At 70.0% G+C, this 18,998-nt stretch overlaps 1 protein-coding gene across 3 annotated transcripts in view; it reads left to right on the top strand.

Moving 5' to 3' along the window:
- Nucleotides 1-18,998, top strand: part of PLXNA1 (plexin A1) — a 44,747-nt gene continuing 25,749 nt past the window's right edge. The window contains exons 1-5 of one of the 3 annotated variants that reach the window (XM_033865570.2): nucleotides 1-199; nucleotides 5,692-6,949; nucleotides 8,665-8,847; nucleotides 17,927-18,067; nucleotides 18,740-18,840. In XM_033865570.2, the coding sequence (XP_033721461.1) occupies nucleotides 5,714-6,949; nucleotides 8,665-8,847; nucleotides 17,927-18,067; nucleotides 18,740-18,840 (1,661 nt within the window). In that variant the 5' untranslated portion in view covers nucleotides 1-199; nucleotides 5,692-5,713. Of the gene's footprint in view, nucleotides 200-1,131; nucleotides 1,331-5,691; nucleotides 6,950-8,664; nucleotides 8,848-17,926; nucleotides 18,068-18,739; nucleotides 18,841-18,998 lie in introns of those variants that run through there. The other 2 variants (XM_033865573.2, XM_033865571.2) reach the window with 2 other exon arrangements.

The following is an 18,998-nucleotide window of genomic DNA, read 5'->3' as shown; positions in this document are numbered from 1 at the left end:
ATATTAAGGTAGTCAAATTGACCCGTATTCTCTTTTATATATCTTTGATCTGGGGTTGAAGAACTCCTTCCCTGGCCCAGGGTCGCGAAGACAGTCTGCTCCACTGTCTGGAGTGCCTTTACGGGGCCCACCTGGATTGATAGTGCTGCGTGGTGCGGAGCGGTGCCTCATCAGGTCTCCTCTGGGGAGCGGACCGCAGGTGAGGAGCAGGGGTGGAGGAAGCCGTGTAACCTGGGACGTCTCCAGAGACACTCCCGGGGCTGGAGCTGGTGGGTGCGGGCCCGGCGGAGGCTCTGAGAACCGGTGGGACTGCTGTGCTTAACCAGCCACGCTGGGATCCGCGCACCTTCGGGGGACGCCGCAGAGTAGAGCGAACGGCCCGCCTGCCCGTCGGCCACTCGGTCGCGTCCCCACGTCCCCAGACGAGCGCGACGTCCCGACAAGCCAGCCATGCCGGAGCCACAGGAAATGGAGAACGACCAGCTCAGAAACCGGGACGCGGCTGCGTGAGGCGGGGAGGGGCGGGGGCTCACCCGGGCCTGCGGGGGTCCCTCTCCTAAGGGGTGACCTCCCGGCTCGTGGCCACCCCCGCGGCCCTCGCTGCGCCCCTGCTCGTCCTCCCGCACGGGCCCCCGGCCCTTTGGTTGTTTCCATGGCTCCGGCCGCCTCGCCTCCCCTCGGCCAGGTGCCCCTGTGGCCTCACCTTCGGGCGGCTCTGGGGCGCGCGAACCGCTGCGGGAGCGCGGCCACGGGGATCGCGTCTGCCCAGCCGCCCAGGCGAGCTCGGACCCGCGCCCCCCGGACCCACTGTCCGCCCCGCGTCGCCCCGCCGCCCGGCCCCGTGCCAGCCCGCCGGCCTCGTCCCGGACCGCGCGCCCCACGCCCCGCCGCCCCCTGAGGACCCCGAGCCGTAACCGCCGTCCTCGGCCGTATCTGGACCAGGTTCCGGCAGCTCCTGGCAGCGGCGTTGCCCTTTGAAGCGAGCGATGGGCTAGGGCGGTCGGCGGGGATCGAGCGCCCCCTGGAGGCCCCCGAGAGCCCCGCCCCGCGCAGGCCCCGCCCCCGCGCAGGCCCCGCCCCGGCCCGGCCCGCCCGGGCGGCGCATGCGCGCGACGCTCCGCGGGCGGTGAGAGCGAGGCCGGTCCGCATCCGCGCGGCTGGCGCCCCATTCATGTTGGGCAGCGGCGGCGGCCACGCAGTGGATCCCGGGCGCGGCGGCCTCGGCCTGGGTGGCCTGCGAGGCTTCGGCGGCCCCGCGGCGGGGCGGGGCGGACGGCGGCTCGGGCGGCGGGCGGCGATGGCCGGCGGCGGGCGCGCCCCGGGGCAGCCCGTGAGTAGGGGTGCAACTTTCCCCGCAGCGGGGCGGGCGGGGGTCCGGCGGGGGTCCCACGGTGGTCTGGGCGCGGGGCGGCCTCGAGCCGGGGTCCGGGCGCGGGGCGGCCTCCGCGGGGTTGCGGGCGGGCGGGGGTCGCGCGGGGGGCGGCGGCGCGCGTGTCCGCGCCCCCGCGTGTCCGCGCCCCGCGTGTCCCTGCGTCTCTGGCCCGGTTCACGCGTGTCCGGGCGCGGCCGCGGCGCCGAGCCCGCGCGTCCCCGCCGGGCCGGGATGGGACCCTGCCCGCCGCGCTCGCGGGGCCGCGCCGCCTCCTCCGGGCCGGGCAGGGAGAAAGTTCGCGGCGGCGCCGCCGGGAGGGCTCTGCGGCCGGACCGGGCCGGCGGAGTGCGCTGGATCTCCGGCGCCGGCAGGCCCGCGCGGCCGGAGTGGGCGCCGGTCCGCCCAGGCCCGCAGGCCCGCGCCGGCTGGGAGGGGCGGTGCGCCAGCCGCGCGCCCGGCCTCCTCGCCGCCCCGCGCGGGGCCTCTCCAGGGTCAGCCGCTTCCCGCGGCCGCTCCGAGGGCTGCTGCGCAGCCCCGGGCCTGGTGGGCGGCGGGGCTGGCGGCGACGGGGCGCGATCGAGCGGCCTCAGGGTGGGGATTGCGGCTCCGGGTACCCCCGCCCGTTCCGAGACCCTAGGGGATCCCGGGAAGGGGGCGAGAGGGCCAGAGGGGCTCCGGTGGCTGCCTAGAGCCGGGAGCTGCCCCTGGCTCATCTGTGGGGTGCTGGGGCCACGCCCCTTGAAAGAAAGAGGGGTGTGTGTTGGGGGACGTGGACCGAGCCTCTGCCCGCGAGCCTGGGCTCCGGTAGCGCGGCCGTCCGCGCTGCTCCACCTTCTTCCGAGCTGAGGCCGGTTCTCTGGGTCTGCGCGGGGGTGGGCTCAGCCTTTGCTCCTCCGGCCCTCTGGAGGCCCTGGGCCCTCGGGAGCTCACCCCAGGCAGGTCCCCTGGCTCCCTGCTGGTTTGGGGTGTGCAGGAGAGACCAGGTGCTGCGCCAGGCAGCCCAGAGCATGCCCGGTCCTGTGCCAGAGGCGGACTTGGAAGCCAGTGATTCCCTTCAGGGCCGGGCAGCAAGTGGGCCTGGGAGGGGGCCCTGGAGGCCCCAGAAGGGCATTTCAGGCAGGGGAGACAGCTCTGCCGAGGCCTGGCCCGCCCCGGTGTGGCTGAGGTGTGTGCTTGGGGGTGGGAGCGGATGAGGGCTCTGGACAAAGCAGACAGCCCTTTGCTGGCTCCTGGCTGTGGCTTGTGTGTTTTAAGCTCCCCCGCACCCCTGAAGGTCCCAGCGTCTTGAGTATGGCGTCAGGAGGAGAGGACCCTCAGGGAAGCCTGAAGGCAGGTGCTTTTTCTGCGAAGCAGGACTCCAGTGGCCCTGGATCCTGGTCCTGTGCATGCTGGTCCCATAGGGCAGGCCTGGAGGGGGAGCGGGCGGCTGGGGACCACCTCCCGGGGCCTCTGTTGGGGGAGGTGGGGTGACTGGGCAGCTCTTGGTCCCAGTTGCTGACAAGGTACCTTTGGGTAGGAGGGCCGTGTCTTCTCGGTCCCCCACACCTCAACCTGTCCGTGCCCCAGAAGAATCCAGATCTGGTGGGGCGGGGGGCGGGGGGGGCACAAGATTGGGGCCGCCCCTCCGTGAAGAGGCCTCTGAGGGCCTTTGTTTCTCAGGGCGAGGAGTGGTGGTGGCCGCTGGGCCCGGGAGAGAGCAGGGGATGACGCTCGCTCCACGCTCTGCTGGGCAGCTGAGCCCGTCCTGTGCAGGAGTGGAGGCCACTGTGCCGGCCCGTCTGGCCTTTCCCTGCCCTGCGCACCTCCAGTCGGCACACCCGGCACCAGGCCGCTTCTCCTTCCCGGTCTGCTTCTCACTGGCCAGGCCCAGCCTGCTTCCCGTGCCGGCGCTGCGGTCACTCTCACCACTCTCTGCGTGGTCCAGCAGGTTCCACCCCCAGCTCTGGGTCCTCTGTGCCCAGGATGCCCCTCCCCCGCCAGCTCTGGGGCCTGGTCCTTCTGGGGCAGGTGGAAGGGGCTCCCCATACCCCAGCGCTGCTGCTGCTTCACCGCCCCCCCACCCCGGCCCGGAGCGTGCATCTGTTGCTGCTCCCCTCCCCCAGCCCAGCATGGAGTGAATGCATTTTCTCCTGGGCAGACCGGAGGCCTGTGGGAGTCCAGGTCCCTGTAGGAGTGCTGAGAACTAGCTGGGTGACCTTGGGTGTATCCGAGCTGCGGGCCCGTCCCTCTTGGGTAGGGGCAGTCACCCAAAGTCTTCAGTGGCCCCTGTGAGGTGGTGGCCGGGAGGACTCAGCCCCAGGCCTGGTGCCCCTTTCCTGGCTGCAGCCCCGTGCCTCTGGCTGGTCCTTTCGGGCAGCTCTGTTGGGGGAGGGGCAGCAGGCCCCCGGCCAGGCTGGAGTTTGGATGGTGCTTCTTCAGCTGGGTTCCTCCCGTTTAATATAAAAAGCAGGGCCCGTAAATGCGTTAAGACGCGTATAATTATCCCAGAGGAGGAGAGAGCCCAGCCCTTGGTAATTGCAGGCCTTCTTTGAACTGATAAACGGTGCGCGATTCATGCTTTCTTTGGAGTTCCCAGGCTGTCAGCCCAGGCCTCACCGCCACCGGGAGGAGCCACCAGGTCTGCCCTGGGCTCCTGAGCTGGGGGCAGGGGCCGCCTGCGAGGTACCCCGCGGCCATAGTTCCTGGGGTGTCTGGGCGGAGATCTGCAGGAAGGCAGCTGACAGCCTGCTGGGGGGGCCCCTGCGGGCAGCACAGCCCTGTCCCCCTACTGCGGGATCCTGGCCAAAGGCCCGCATATCCTAAGCCTCAGCATCCCCCCTCCCCACCACCTGAGCAGAGGTGTAGGTTTTCAGTGGCATCCGGTGAGTGGGGAGTGAGGACACAGGGAGGGAGCAGGTCCTGCTCTGCAGGACCCAGTCGTTCACTCTTTCATTCACAAGTGCTGGGTCCTGGGCCGGCCTCGGGGGTTCAGCGGGAAACCACAGAGCCAGGCCCTGCTCTCGTGGGGCTGCCACTCTGGTGGGGAGAGCATCGGGGAGCAATACGTGACAAAACCGTTAGCAAGCACCTTGCCACAAATTAAACTGGGTGACTGAGAGGGACGGCTGCTGCCTTCGGCCCGCAGGTCGAGGGCTGTGGGCAGGGAGGGAAGAGCACCCCAGGAGAGGGGCAGGAGGCCAGAGGAGCCCTGTGCTGCAGGGGCAGACGTGGGGGCCCGGAGACCCACAGGCTCTGGGGCCAGTTCCCAGCCTGGACTTGGCAGGAGGCACCTATCCTTTGGGCCTCGGCTTCCCCACCTGTAAAACGAGAGGCGTTGTCTGGGGGCAAAGAGTGTGTGCTGCGCGCCAGTGCCTGCCTGCAGTGGGGACCCGGCGTTGCTGTGGTCGGTTTCCATCCAGGAGTGGGGTGAGGCCCCAGCAAGCCCGTCTGGGGGTGTGACCAGCAGAGCCAGGGCGGGACCCCTGCTGGCCCTGAGCGGGCACCCCCCCTCATCCGGGAGAGGAGCTGTCGTCATTACCATTGCACGGATCGGGAGACCGAGGCTGGCAGAGAGGAGTAGCCCCCACCGGGGCCACGTGGCTGCAGAGCAGCAGGGTCTAGGTTTACCCTGGTGCCCGACTGCCACCTTCCAGGCTGCGGGGAGCTGAGACTTTCCGAGAGGAAGTAGGGCCAGGGCAGGATTCGGGGGCCTCACGCACGGGGCAGGGGCACCGGTGGGCTGGGGGTGGGGATGATGGGTGGGAGGTGCAGGGCTGGGGGCTGGGCCGGGGTCAGCAGGGAGCGGCCCTGGGGTCAGTGTGACCGGCCCCCCTTCTGCGGGCCCCGCCCGAGCGTCCTTGTCTAGCTGAGAGTAGGACTGCCCAGGGCCTCGGGCAGAGAGGTGGTCACCCACCTTGGGAGCTTGGAGCTGGGGGTCTTGTTCCCTAAGGCGTGGGGAGGCTTGAGTCGGGGGGTGGTGGCCCCCAGGTTTGGGTGTCGGTGGGGCTCCCGATCTAGACCCTGAGCCCTTGTCACCCGCCTTCTCGTTCTGGGTTCATTTTCTCCTCCACCCGGCCGCGGTGGCCCAGGCAGCGATGGAGTGTGTGTGGCCCGTGCTGCCCGCAGGCCCTAGGCTTGGTGTAGCCGCTTGCAGGGTTCCAGGCGGGGAGGTGTGCTTCCTGCACCTCGGGCTTTTCCTGGAGGGGTGGGTCACGCCCCAGAAGTGGGATGTCCCAGGGGAGGACGGGCGCGTGGAGCTCGGTGACGGCACGTGTGTGCGTGTGGGGCGGCGCGCGAGGGCTGCTAGCGCTTACACACTTTGTCCCCCGTTCTCCCCGCAGGGCTGAGGCTCCCGGCCCCGTGATGCGCATCCCTGCAGGACCTGAGCGCCGCAGCCCGAGGCCGCAGCCCGTCATGCTGCCGCCACGTCTGAGCCCACGGGCGCTGCCGCCGCCACTGCTTCTGCTGCCGCTGCTGCTGCTGCTGGGGGCCGCGCCCCGGGCGGGCGGGGGTCCACAGCCCCCTTTCCGCAACTTCACGGCCGGTGAATGGGCCCTCACCCACCTGGTGGTCCACGAGCAGACGGGCGAGGTGTACGTGGGCGCCGTGAACCGCATCTACAAGCTGTCGGGGAACCTGACGCTGCTGCGGGCGCACGTGACGGGCCCCGTGGAAGACAACGAGAAGTGCTACCCTCCGCCCAGCGTGCAGTCCTGCCCGCACGGCTTGGGCAGCACCGACAACGTCAATAAGCTGCTGCTGCTGGACCAGGCCGCCAACCGCCTGCTGGCCTGCGGCAGCGCCTCGCAGGGCATCTGCCAGTTCCTGCGGCTGGACGACCTCTTCAAGCTGGGCGAGCCGCACCACCGCAAGGAGCACTACCTGTCGGGCGTGCGCGAGGCGGGCAGCATGGCGGGCGTGCTGATCGCCGGGCCTCCCGGCCAGGCGCAGGCCAAGCTCTTCGTGGGCACGCCCATCGACGGCAAGTCCGAGTACTTCCCCACGCTGTCCAGCCGCCGGCTCATGGCCAACGAGGAGGATGCCGAGATGTTCGGCTTCGTGTACCAGGACGAGTTCGTGTCCTCGCAGCTGAAGATCCCCTCGGACACGCTGTCCAAGTTCCCGGCCTTCGACATCTACTACGTGTACAGCTTCCGCAGCGAGCACTTCGTCTACTACCTCACCCTGCAGCTAGACACGCAGCTGACCTCGCCCGACGCCGCCGGCGAGCACTTTTTCACGTCCAAGATCGTGCGGCTGTGCGTGGACGACCCCAAGTTCTACTCCTACGTCGAGTTCCCCATCGGCTGCGAGCAGGCGGGCGTGGAGTACCGCCTGGTGCAGGACGCCTACCTGAGCCGGCCTGGCCGCGCCCTGGCCCGCCAGCTGGGCCTGGCCGAGGACGAGGATGTGCTGTTCACCGTGTTTGCCCAGGGCCAGAAGAACCGCGTGAAGCCGCCCCGGGAGTCGGTGCTGTGCCTGTTCACCCTCAGGGCCATCAAGGAGAAGATCAAGGAGCGCATCCAGTCCTGCTACCGCGGCGAGGGCAAGCTCTCGCTGCCCTGGCTGCTCAACAAAGAGCTGGGCTGCATCAACTCGGTGAGCGTCCCGCGGTCCCGGAACGAGGCGCCGACCGCTCGTTGCGTGGCGCTCACCCTGCGCTGGGGGCCGCTGTTGGCCCGTCTCCCAGGGTCAGGGCTGCACCTGGGCTGCGGCTGTCCTGCCCGTTAGAAGACGGGGTGGCGTGACCGCGTGCACGAGTCCACGAGCCCCCGCGGCCGTTGGACGGAGCCCCTCTGACCACGCGTCTGCTGCTGTTGTGGGTGCTTTTGCGGGCCCCATCTTGTTTCCATTTCAGAGACAGGGTTGCCCGGGGCGGGGTGACTTGCCCAGGGTACACGGCCAGTAAGGGGCAAGCTGGGGCCACACCAGGGTCAGGTGGACACCAGATACCGTCCTCCCTCTGGGTCCTGTTGATAGGCTCTTCTGACTCTTGCGCTGGGCGCCTGGCCATGCACCTGACCTGGGAGCGGCCCGAATGCCCAGGGGCTGGGCACTCAGGAGCCGGCAGTCCCATCTCTAGGCCCTGACGGGGTCCTCTAGGGGCCAGCTGTTTTTTGAGGGGTGTCTCTTGCACACCCCCAGGCAGTAGGACCCATTGTTTCTCGGAGTAAGGTCCCAGGCTCAGAGGGGATAAGGGACTTGTTCAGGGTCGCTGGGTAGAGGACCTCCAGTGCCAGGCCTTAGACCCTCTGATGCCGCTGCCTGGGACGCGCTGGTGGCCTAGGGAAAGCCCGGCCCCTCCCTGGCCTCAGTTTTCCCATTTCCGTCCTGGTTTGTCTTCAGAGCAGTGTGGGTTGGCCCTTCTTTCTCACATCTGTTGCTGTGTGCGGCGGGGCCTCATCGTAGCAGGGCTGCTCTCCAGACCTCGGCCTCGGGTGCACAAGGCTGGTGCATCGCCCATCCTCCCCTCGGCCTCTCGAGGAAGGTGTTTGATCTCCATCGTATAGGTGGAGAGACTGAGGCTCGGAGGGCCAGCGCTTGCCGAGATCGCCGTGTGCTCTGCGCGCCCTGTGCCACGGCTGGTCCCCCCTGCCTGGGCCTGGTCCCCACTGCCCCCCGCATCTCCCCTGGCCCCTCTTCCCCTGGCCCAGCCCTGACCCCGCCTCCTGTGCTCCTTCTGCATTGGTGACCTCGCGCACTGCAAACCTCAGACCCCCAGCCTGCTGCAGGGGAGCCGCGCAGACTCCCTCCCCCAGCCCCCGGCGTCCGCCCTGCCCTCCCAGGCCCTTCTCCGGAACCTCACGCTATCGATTGTTTCCTCTCTGACCGTAGCCGTCTCCTCTCAGCCAGCCCCTCCCTTTGCCTTTTAGGTGTAACGCTGTGTCCTGTCTTGAATAAGCCGTCCTAGTGCCCCACCAGTCCCCGGCCACCGCCTGTGCGGCCTCAGTGTCCAGCAGGCCTGGCCCCTCCCTGCCCACACCCAAGGCTGCCTCTCGCCTGCTCCCCACTCAGCGGTGGACGCAGGGCCTGTGCCTGGTGTGTGTGAGAGGTGCCCACCCCTGGCGCCTGCTCCTGGGCCTCGAGCGGCTTCCAGGGCCTCAGTTTCCCCATCTGTCAAGTGGGTCCAGGAGTCCCTGACCCCTGCCCCCGCCGCCCAGGCCGCTGCCCCACGTGTGGCCTGTGCAGGCCTTGGAGAGCGGCCCCTGAGCCCCCGCCCCAGCCTGGGGAGGGGAGCCGGCCGGTGCTGGCTGCGCCGCCCCGCAGGGCCCCAGGCGCCTGGCCTCACCCCCGACCCTCCCCGGCTCCCGCAGCCCCTCCAGATCGACGACGACTTCTGCGGGCAGGACTTCAACCAGCCGCTGGGCGGCACGGTCACCATCGAGGGGACGCCCCTGTTCGTGGACAAGGACGACGGCCTGACCGCGGTGGCCGCCTACGACTACCGGGGCCGCACCGTGGTGTTCGTGGGCACGCGCAGCGGCCGCATCCGCAAGGTCAGCCTGGGCCGGCAGCGCGAGCTGCCCCGCTCTGTGTGCCGTGGACGGGGGCGGGGACCGCCAGGGGCTCACGGGTCCGGGCCCGAGCGCTCCCTGTGGGCTGCTTCCGCGTCCGGCCCGAGGCCCTGGCTGGGCGTCGGGGCCCGGTGACGCCGGAGCTGCCGGAGCTGCCGGCCTTGCTCCCCACGGGTGTGGGCGGCGGGGGCGGGGCGGGCCCGTGGGGCCCCGCCCCTCCCGGATCCGGTGTCTGCTGAGGCAGCACTCTGCCCTGGAGGGAGGCCGCGTCCTGCAGGGAGACGGCAGGGCCGAGGGCAGGGCGAGGGGGCGCCCCGCCCCCGCTGGAGCGCCAGTGTTGGGGTGCTCTGGAGTGGAGGTCAGCTCCTGGGCCCCTCGTGGGCCCCTGGGACGGGCCGGTCCCGTGCTTCCAGGTCTGTGTCCCCGCCGGCAGGTGCCGGGCTGAGCTGGGCAGGGGCGGGCTTTCTGGGGCAGCAGCCCCCCACGGCTCAGCTGCGACCTGGTGGGTGGTTAGGGACCAGGCCAGGGGAGGGCCGCCCGGCTGTGGAGGAAGTTCCTGGGGCACATCGGGGTGGGGGTGCCTGGGAGCCCCAAGGATCAGCGCAGGGGCGGGGCCTCGTGCATGAAATAACAGCCCTGCGGAGGCTGCTGCTGACACAGCTCCCCAGCCGGCGTGCGCCCGGGGGTGGGCCTGGGCCCGGGGCCAGCCAGAGCCTTGCCTGCTCCCAGAGCGTGCGGGGTGGGGTGTCTCCCGTCCCTGCCATGCTGGGTGCCCTGGGAATCACGTCCCACTGCCGGCTGGCTCTGTGGCCTCTGGGAAGGGCCCTGCCCCCAGCCTCAGCTTCCCCATCTGTGAAACAAGCCTGAAGCAAGGGCTTCGGGCAGTGGGGGCCGTGCTGACCGAGGGCCCCCCGGGCCGGGTGCTGCGGAGTTCTGCTCACAGGACTTGCGGGCCCCTGGGGTGGTGGCAGCCCAGCTCGGGCCCCTGCCACCCTCCGGGCCAGCCCCTGTGCCCCCCGTCCCGGCCCTGGTGTCGCATCCTGCCTGCGCCCTGGCTGAAGGGCACTCTCCCTTCCTAGGGGTGGGGCCTCACCCAGCTCACAGCTCGCTGCTGCCGCCCCAGGGCTGGGGGAGCAGAGGAGAGGGACCGTGGACCCCCGTGGGTGTGCGCTGGTGGGCTGTGCCTGGCGGGGCCTGCCCCACTGCGGCAAGAGCCCCCGTGGGGTTCGGCTGCAGGTGAAACACTTGGAGACCTTCCTGCGGGGCCCTAGAGCCTGTCACCTGGCCGCAGGCCAGACTCCAGGGGCTGGGAGGGGCCCTCTTGATGGCTGGTGGGCTGGCGGGCAGCTGGCCGGGCGCCGTCTTGTCCCACGGCAGCCAGCCACCCTGTGAGGCTGGGGGAAGGCGTGAGTCCAGCGCAGCCTCCCTCTGCTGCCTGCCGGTCTTGCTCCCTGCCCCAGTCCCACCGAGGGGAAACTGAGGCCCCGAGAGTGGACCACGGGGGTGGCCTGGGCCCGCCTGTGAGAAGAGGCTGCTTCGGGAGTGAGGAAGCCACAGCTGCGGTCCCCTCGCCCCTCCGCACCTCCCCCGCACCTGCCCACCAGGGCACTGTCCACCCTGGTGCATCCAGCTGGGCCCCACACACCGTGTGAGTGGATGGCGCCCTTTTCGGGGGTGTGGGGTTGGCCACGCCCAGGGGCGGCGCCTGCTTGAGGCTCTGCTCCCTCGCCCGCAGACCGGCCCCCTGCACCCCTCCTCCCTGCGCGCCCCTGCCCCGTGGGCACCAGGTCTCGTGGGTGGCCCAGTCCTCTTCTCTCCGGGCCTCCCTGTCCCGCGCTGGGGCCTGGGGCGGTGTGAGGGCCGGGGGGAGGGGTGTCCCCTCTCTGCTCGTAGGCCTGGGCTCCCTTCCCCTCGGCCCACCGGTTCCTGGACCTCCTGAGGTCCCCAGGAGAGGCCTCTGGCCTTGGCCCGCTTGAAGGACGCTGCTCCCTGCGGGCGCCCACGTCTCCCTGGCCGGGCCTGGCCTTCGGCAGCAGAATTCCCACCCCTGCCTCGTCCCTCTCGTGTCATCCTGACCCAGCCCGGGGGTGGGTGCGGCCGTGGTCCGGGGGCCGGAGCCGGGGCAGGGGGCACTGCAGCCGGCACGGTGCCCCCTCCCTGCTGGCCCGCCTGGCTGCCTCCTCTGAGCCTGGGGCGGGCTGGGCCCTCGGCTCTGTCTCCGGGGTTGAAATCCAGGCCCTTCCTGCCGGAGCCTGGCCCCACCACGTGAGCCGCGAGCCCTGGCTCCCTGTCTCGTGTCCTTTGTCTGCCCCGAGCGGGAGCCTGGGCCTGAGGGCTCGCCTGCACCCAGGCACAGGCCCGCTGCGCTGACGCACCCCATCCTCCCCACGTCCGGTCTTTCCCGGGCTTTAAAAAGCGACTGGGCAGCCCTAGGGACGTGGCTGGCTCTGGGCCATCTCCAAACGGTGTTGTGTAAAATTGTAGCTGATTAATTTAAGCGCTGCCCGCTTGAGCCGCTGAGGGCTGGCTGGGGTGCCCCGAGTCCGCTGCCCTTCCCCAGAGGCCCCGCCCGCCACCTGCCCCTCCGACCCCAACCGAGGCCGTCATCCTCCTGTGCAGACAACCCCAGACCTCCGCCCTGCCTGTCCCCTCCTGCGCCTCCCCTGCCCGGTGGCCTCCGGGTCCTTGGGTGCCCGCGGGGGAGTGGGGGGTTGGAGAACAGCCTGTGGACTCCTGCCGGGGCGCCTGCCCTGCGAGTCCACAGCTGGCGGCATGGGCCTGGTGAGAGCGGTTGTCCTGCCACTGCTGCAGGGCCGGACTGCGCTGGGGACGCAGCTGGCCCTGCCGCTTGGTGGCCGTGCCAGGCAGGCACGTGGCCCCGTCCCCCCAGTTAGCCGGTTTTCCGAGAGAACCTGAAGATCTGTGTTGTGTGACGTCTCTCGATGGTTAAGTGTCGGCAGCTAACCTACGTCTTAAGACGGCATCGTGGGCCGGCCTGAGCGGCGGGGGTGCATCACGGGCCCACGGGGCACCGGGCCGCGGGGTGGGCCCCGGGGCCGCGCAGCCGGACCCCCAGGCTGGGCCCACCAGTGGGTTCACAGTGCTTGCTGCCTGTGCGGTGATCCCGTAGGGAGGAGGGACCACGGGCTGCGGTCTCAGTGCTCTGTCCCCACAGCGGGCCTGGTCTGGCCTGGTCTCCGGCCCCTCGGGCATCAGTGCTCCGCGTGCCTGCCGAGTGCAGCGCTCTGGGCCTGGGTTGCCGGGAGGGGAACGTCCCTTACCCTCCAGAGATCTTGGTCTTGGAAGCTGCCTCCTGGCAGCCCCTCCCTTCACGCACCCCCCCCAACCCCCGCCCCAGGATTCTGAAACTCAGAGGCCCTGGAAGCCGAGTGGCTGTGGGTAGGTCTCTGCGCCAGGGCGGCCTGTCCGCAGGGTCCCTGCTGCGCGCCCCCGTCCCGGGCCGACGTCCTGCTTGGTGCGTCTGTGGAGACCCCTGCTCCCCAAAGCCCAGGTCTGTGCGGGGGTGGGGGGTGGGGGAGGCCCCGTGGCGCTGGGGACGCTGACCTGTTGAGAGATGCTGGCAGGGCCTGGCTGGGCCGCCTCCCCGGCCTGCTGCCTGCACCCCCTCGGGGCTCGTCTCGGGAGTCTGGAGGACGCGTAGATTTCCAGCATCCGCTCTGAAGGTTACCCACCCTCAGGAAAGCGCCCGGCCCGGGAGGTGTCACAGGAGAGCACGGCGGGCGCCTACTCGGGCGCTGCCCTTCCCGTGGGTCCCCTCAAGGCCTGACCACCCGTCCCTGGGCCTGGCTGTGGCCCGAGTCCCCCGGGACGTCATCTGTCTTCCTCTGCTCAGCACCCTGCGAGACTCACCTGTGCTGTGCAGTCAGTCCTGTGCCGTGGGGGCGTCCTGTGCTCCAGACACTCTTGACGACGTCGCCTCCTTCTGGGTGGACGTGACGTTGTTTCTGTCCGTGTTGCCGTTTCCAGCACCCGGCGGTGGGTGGGTCAGCGGTCAGCACGCAGCCCACCTCGTGGACAGTTTTTGGGTCCCTGCGGTGCTCCCTGCCCGAGGAGTCGTCGGTGGGGAGTGGAGGGGCTTCAGCCGCCTGCTTCCTGCGTGTCTCAGCTGCTCTGCCCATGGGGCCCCGTGGGTGCACTGCCCCTGCCCACCCAGGGCGGGGGTCCCCGGAACCTGCGGGTGGCATCGCATGGTGCCCCGCGACGTGGCTGTGTCCTGGGGGACGTGATGTGGTCTCTGGCTCTCGAGGCTGGCTGGCTGCGGCAGGCTGAGCCAGCGGGCACAGGGACCTGTTGGTCACCCTGTGGGTCTGTCCGACCCACCTCAGCCCTCACCCCAGAGCCAGTGTTGCACCAGGGCACATGCAGTGACGGCCAGCGGGGGTGCCCACAGGGGTCTTGCCCCAGGTCCACCTCCCTGCAGGGTCTGGCTGGTCAGGCTTAGGCCCGGCGTCAGCACCGGGGCACCTTTGGAAAGAACGATGCCCTTGGGTGCAGGCCGGCAGTGGCCTTCCTGTGCCCGGTCCCCCGAGTGCCCAGGCTCAGGGCCAGCCTGGTGGGGGTGGCCTCACACGGCCCAAGGTTACCACCCACAAAGTGCAGGACCCCTGCCCCCTGGGCAGACAGGGCTCTGCCCTCCAGGGCCCATCTGCAGTGGGGTGTGGGAGCCCCCGGCAGCCCAGGAGATGGGTACGGAGGCCGGAACAGGCCAAGGAGCTGTGCAGTGCGTGGGAAGGGTGTTCTGGGTGTGGTGGACACGTCACTGGTGACCCTGCAGTGGTCACCAGAGGCTGCAGAGGTCAGGCCTGGGGACGGAGCTGGAGGGCAGTGGTGGTTTTGGGAAAGTGGAGGAGGTGCGTCAACTGCTGGTGCAGGTGGGGTAGAGTGGATGGGGGGGTCTCGGGTTTGAGACAAGGACATCTGGCTGGGTGGTCACTGCTGCCTGCTGCGGCACCCTGGCCGTGTCACTGCCGTGTGACGGAAGGCTGTACGATTGCTGCTGCCTCCTGGCCCAACCTTCTGCAGCCTCCAGAAGCAGGGGGACAGGCTCCCCAGGACAGCTGTCACCTCCTCCCCCCTGGCAGGGCTCAGCCGTGGGGGCCCCCCTCCAAGCACCTCCCAACTGGGCTGGCCCCTCCGCGTTTAGGAGCCATGAGTTTCTTAATTCTCACAGCTCTGTGAGTGGGGTGTCTGTGGGCAAATGAGGAAACTGAGGGTCAGGGAGGACCACTGCTTGCGTTGGTTGGTCCCTGCTCTCCCGTCTGCGTGTTGAGGGTTGAGAATAGGAAGGATGAGATTCCTGGGCCCCCACACCCCAAGCTTACCAGGTGTATCTGGCCCGATTACAACCATCAGGACTCCTGCAAATCATGTTTTAATTACCTAATTACTGCCAAGAGGAAATTGCTAATTGCTTTTCCAGTATCAAATTCTTCCTGGCCTTTCTGAGGACGGACCCAGGAAGGGGCCTGGAACCTGCCCCCCGTCACAGAAGGGGGGATGCTGTGGTGGCCTGTGAGGGGGTGGGGAGGGGTCTGGGAGCTGGACCCATCGGGCGGCCTCAGCCCCGTCCGGGAAGGAAGGGGTGGCAGGGCTCCCGTCCCTTGTAGCCCCTCCCGGGACCACCCTGCCTCCTGGGGGCTGGGAACAGGTTTGGCCGCTGCATCTACAGGAAGAGGGGGTGCCCGTGAAGTCCCAGCACCGCGGTGGCCTGCTGGCCGCTGCCCGTTCTCTGCCTGTCCCCCCACCCAAGGGCCTGTTCTACTCCTACCCTCATCCTCGTCCGGAGACCAGGAGTCTCGCTCAGCCAGGGCAGCCCCACTTTGCAGATAGACAGGGGTGGGCGGGACAGGGAACTTGCCCTTCCCGGTAGGGGCCGAGCTGGGCAGCCCCCTGCCTCCGGGGGCTAGGGCGCGTGCCGGCCTTGGCATGCAGCCTGGACGCCCCAGACATCCTCCCTGGTGCCCACACCCGCCCTCGGCCCAGAGAATGGACCCTTTGTTGGCTCTGGGCTGGACAGACAGCTGACCTGGCCGGGCCGTCAGCTGCCTGCCCGCAGCCGTTGGCCAGGGCTTCGCAGTGGTGGGTATGGGTCAGCCAGCTGGCCAGCCTAGGGCTGGGGCCTCCAGGGGCCCCTGTGCAGGACTTCCTGTCTGCTGGGCCCTGGGCCCCAGGGTCCTGCTGGCCTGGGGATGCTGAGGTGAACCCATTCCCTGGCCCGTCTGTGTGGTGCGGTGGGCCCGTGGTGGCGGTAGGTACACAGCCCGTGGTCAGTGCCTTGCCTGGCCCTGGCTCCCAGAGGCTGCTGGGGCCCAAACCCTTCGTGGGGGCACTGACAGCCCTTGTGCCTCAGCTCAGAATCCAGGGGACTCCCCCTTGTACAGAGGAATAGGGGCGACCCCGGTGGAGAAGGGAGCAGGGTCCAAGGGTCTGGGTCAGAGCCGGGCTGGGTGGGTTTCTGGGCCGGCAGGCGTGCCAGGGCAGCTGGACGGCTCCGCTCAAGCCAGGGGGACCGAGCTGGCTTTGGGGAAGGAGAGCTCTCAGCTGGTAGTGGAGAGTTCTGGTGGTCGTGGGGGGAAGGTTTGCAGAGCACAGAGGTGACAGCTGGAGGTCAGGGAGGACACCAGGGAATGAGGAGTCTCCTGCCCAGGGTGGGCCGCCCCAGGTGGGTGGCCCTCGAGTGACCGCTGTGGGCAGGGGTGTGGCGTCAGCACGCACGCTGCCAGTGGTGTGTGTCCCGCTGTCCTGCCAGCTGCTGGGCCCCGTACCCGCCCTGCGCGCCCCTTCTCCCCGGAGCGCCCTCCTGGTGGCCTGCCGCATCCCTCCTCCCACTTGTGGAGCAGACTCCGCGTCCCCAGCTGCAGCGGGCGGTCTGGAGCCCGGGGTTTCTCTGGCGGGTCCTTGTGGGCCTTCGTTTACCTCGGTGCAGCCCGAAAACCAGGCTCCGTGGCAGGTGTGTCCCGAGGACTGGCCGAAAGCCGGTCTGTCACGTGTGTGTGTGGGGCTCCTGCGGAGCCTGGACGGGGCTGCACGGTGCACAGAATGGGGCATGTGCACCCACTGGCCTGTGGGCCGTGCCTCCCTGCCCCCCCCTGTTCTGTGCCCTCCGGAAACAGGGGAGCCTTGCGAGGTTAAGGGCTGGGGCCGCCCAGTGGAGGGCAGGTGGGTGGTAGAGGGGTGCGTGGCGGATGGACAGCTGGACGAGCACACTCCTGCCGCAGCTGTTGGGAGCCACCTGTCGAGTCGCGGCACTTGGCGGGCCTGGGGGTGGGGCCACTCTAGAGACGGGCTGGCCGCCCTCCCACCTTGCCCGGGACTGTGCCTTCCCCTGGGTGCCCCCCTCCCTGAACTGTCCCCCTTGTCCCCTACGGGGTGGTGGGGGCACCGCTGATGCGACGTCCACGCCCCAGCCTGCACCCTCGGCCCCGAGCGGGTGGGAGAGGCTGGGGCCCGGCAGTGTCAGGTCTGGGCTCCAGGGGGGCTGCGGCGGGTGGAGGCGCCTGCAGGGAAGAGGCGCAAAGGACCCTGGTTTGGGCCATTCGTGTTGAGATGAGTCTGGAGCTCTGGGTCCCCCCTGGTGCCCTGCCCTGCTCTCTGGCCGTCCAGTGCCCGCTCCCTGGCTGTGGTCCAGCCTGGCCTTGCTGCGCCTCTGTGGCCGGCCCTTGGGTTTTGGGGGTTGCCTCGGGGCCTGGCCCCCCGGGCACCCTCTGCTGGGACATTTAGTCCCCGGAGTGGCTCTGGTGTTGGGGGAGGCTCCCGTCGCTCAGGCTGCGTGGGGGACCCTGAGGCAGAGGCCCCGCAGCCGGGACGCGCCTGAACAGGGCTTGGGCCCAGGTGGTGTGGGTGCAGAGGCCAGCCTCCCGGCCTCCCGGCCTCCGTGGCCAGGGCCCAGTCAGCTCCCTGTGAGAGCAGGGCAGCAGGCTCTGGGGTTGGGGGGTGCAGGCTGGGTGCGTGGCGGATGGACAGCTGGACGGGCACACCCCTCCAGGCCCTACCCGGGGGGCTGAGGCTGGGCTGCTGCACGCCCCCTGCCCCCCTCCTCCCTCCCGGCCCAGTCCTGCTTCCTCCCCTGCCGGCAGGCGCTGGACTCGGCTCTTCCGGGTCTGGTTTGACTTAAGCCTGCCTGCTGGCGGCGGGGCGGCAGCTGAGCGGAAGTGGGGGGGTGGCCGCGGGCGCTCAGGAATGCGGCCCTCCCCTCCCCCTCCCCCTGGCCTCCCCGGCCGGCCGCCCTCTCCCAGCCGCCATGGAGCTGGCCCGAGCTGCGGGTGTTCGCCTGGCCGGTCAGGCCTGCCCTGTCCTGTCCAGTCAGCGTGAGGCGCCAGGGAGGGGCGCTGGGCCGAGGTGGAGGTGGGCTGGCGGCCCCGGGAGCCTGCCTGCGGGCTGAGCCGGCCGCCCCACGAGTCCCGTCTCTGGAAAGCCCCCTGGCTCTCGCTGCTAATTAAATACTTTTGTTTGGTAAGAGCAGCTAAAGATACTTGCAGCGTGGCGCGCAGCGGGCGAGAGCTGGCTGAGTGAGCCCCCGCGTGTCTGGGACGTAGACCTTGTATTTCCTCATGCCTGCACCGTCCGCCCCCCTCCCGCCTTCGTGCTGGCGGTGCCCGCTCTCTCGGCCCCGGCCCCCCCTGCCTCCCACTTGGGAGGATCCTGGTCTCTCTCCTCAGTTGCACTGGACGTCCCTGCGGGCCCACCGCCCCTCGTGCCCCCTCCCCTCTGCACAAACAGCCCTCCCTCGGCGATGGGGATGCCCAGCCTGGCCCCAGGGAAGGCCGCCCCGGGCTCCTGCCGCCTCTGCCCTGGACGTGGCTGTGCGGCTCGGGACGGGTGGTGGCTGGAGGGCTGTGGTTTTCTCCAGCCCCCAGAGACCCCCACGCCCGGCAAAGGGGCTGGGCCGCACCGGCTCCTGGGCGTGGTGGGGGGGCCTCGGCCTCATTCTTCAAGGGCTTGGGGGGGGTTGCTTGGGGCGCTCCCAACCCCACACCTGGGCTGGGGGTGGGCAGCGGCTGGAAGGCACTGAGGCAGCACCACGTGGCTCTCGCTGCCACAGATGCTGGTGGACCTGGCGAACCCCGGCGTCTGGCCGGCCCTGGCCTACGAGAGCGTGGTGGCCCAAGAGGGCAGCCCCATCCTGCGTGACCTGGTCCTCAGCCCCGACCGCCAGTACCTGTACGCCATGACGGAGAAGCAGGTGGGTGCCCCGGAGAGCGGGCGGGGCCGTCACTGTGCAGCCAGCCTCCAGGCTTGCCCCTCGTCCCTGGACGACTGCACACCCACGGGAGCAGATGCCCAGCGAGAGCGTTTTCAGGGGAGTGGTGTTGGGGGGTTTGGGGTGTCCGTTGGGGCCCCCCGTTCCCGGTCTCTGGCCTGGCCGACTCGTCAAGGTCGCGTGCCGTGTTTCTGGTCCAGCCTGCTTGGAGCCAGCCTCTGCCCTTCTGCTCCACCTGGTGACCCCGTGGCTGCCGGAGGGGTGCAGGTGGGGCCGCGCCTCCCTTCTCTCCTGGTGGCTCCCTTCCCCTTTGCCCCCTCCCGCCATCGGGTTATTACTCGGTCGCTCTGTGTCTCGGGCCAAGCCGGCGAGGTTGGGGTAAGCGGTGCCCTGCCGGCCTCCGGGCTCAGGATTGGGGCTCCCCTGGGAAGCTCGGGGTGCAGCAGAGCGAGAGGGACTGGCCAGAGCTGTCGCCCGCACCGACTCGCGCCCTGGAGACTGGCCCGGTCTGCTTGGCCTGGCTCGGCCGGTCAGGGTCACCCAGGACTGGCCCTTGGATAGACAACGCGTGAGGAAGGCCCGAGACGGGGCTGCCTGGTGTGTGGGGGACAGGACAGGCCCGAGAGGACCTGATGCCGAGGCCCTTCCTGCCAGGTGACTCGGGTGCCCGTGGAGAGCTGTGTGCAGTACACGTCGTGTGAGCTGTGTCTGGGGTCACGGGACCCCCACTGCGGCTGGTGTGTCCTGCACAGCACGTGAGTCCGCGCAGGCCGTGGGGGTGGCAGGGGGCCCGGCGACCTCACTGGGAGCCTGGGGGCCCGGCTCCCGTGACCCGCTGAGTGACAGGAGCCCAGCTTCCCGGGTCTGGATGGGGTGCAGGGTGGGCCAGGGGCTCCGCTGGCCTCTCGCCTGA

Source organism: Tursiops truncatus, chromosome 10, assembly GCF_011762595.2.
Source record: "Tursiops truncatus isolate mTurTru1 chromosome 10, mTurTru1.mat.Y, whole genome shotgun sequence".
Lineage (NCBI taxonomy): Eukaryota > Metazoa > Chordata > Mammalia > Artiodactyla > Delphinidae > Tursiops > Tursiops truncatus.
Note: the sequence above shows the minus strand (reverse complement) of the source record. Positions and strands in the feature narration are given on the sequence as shown.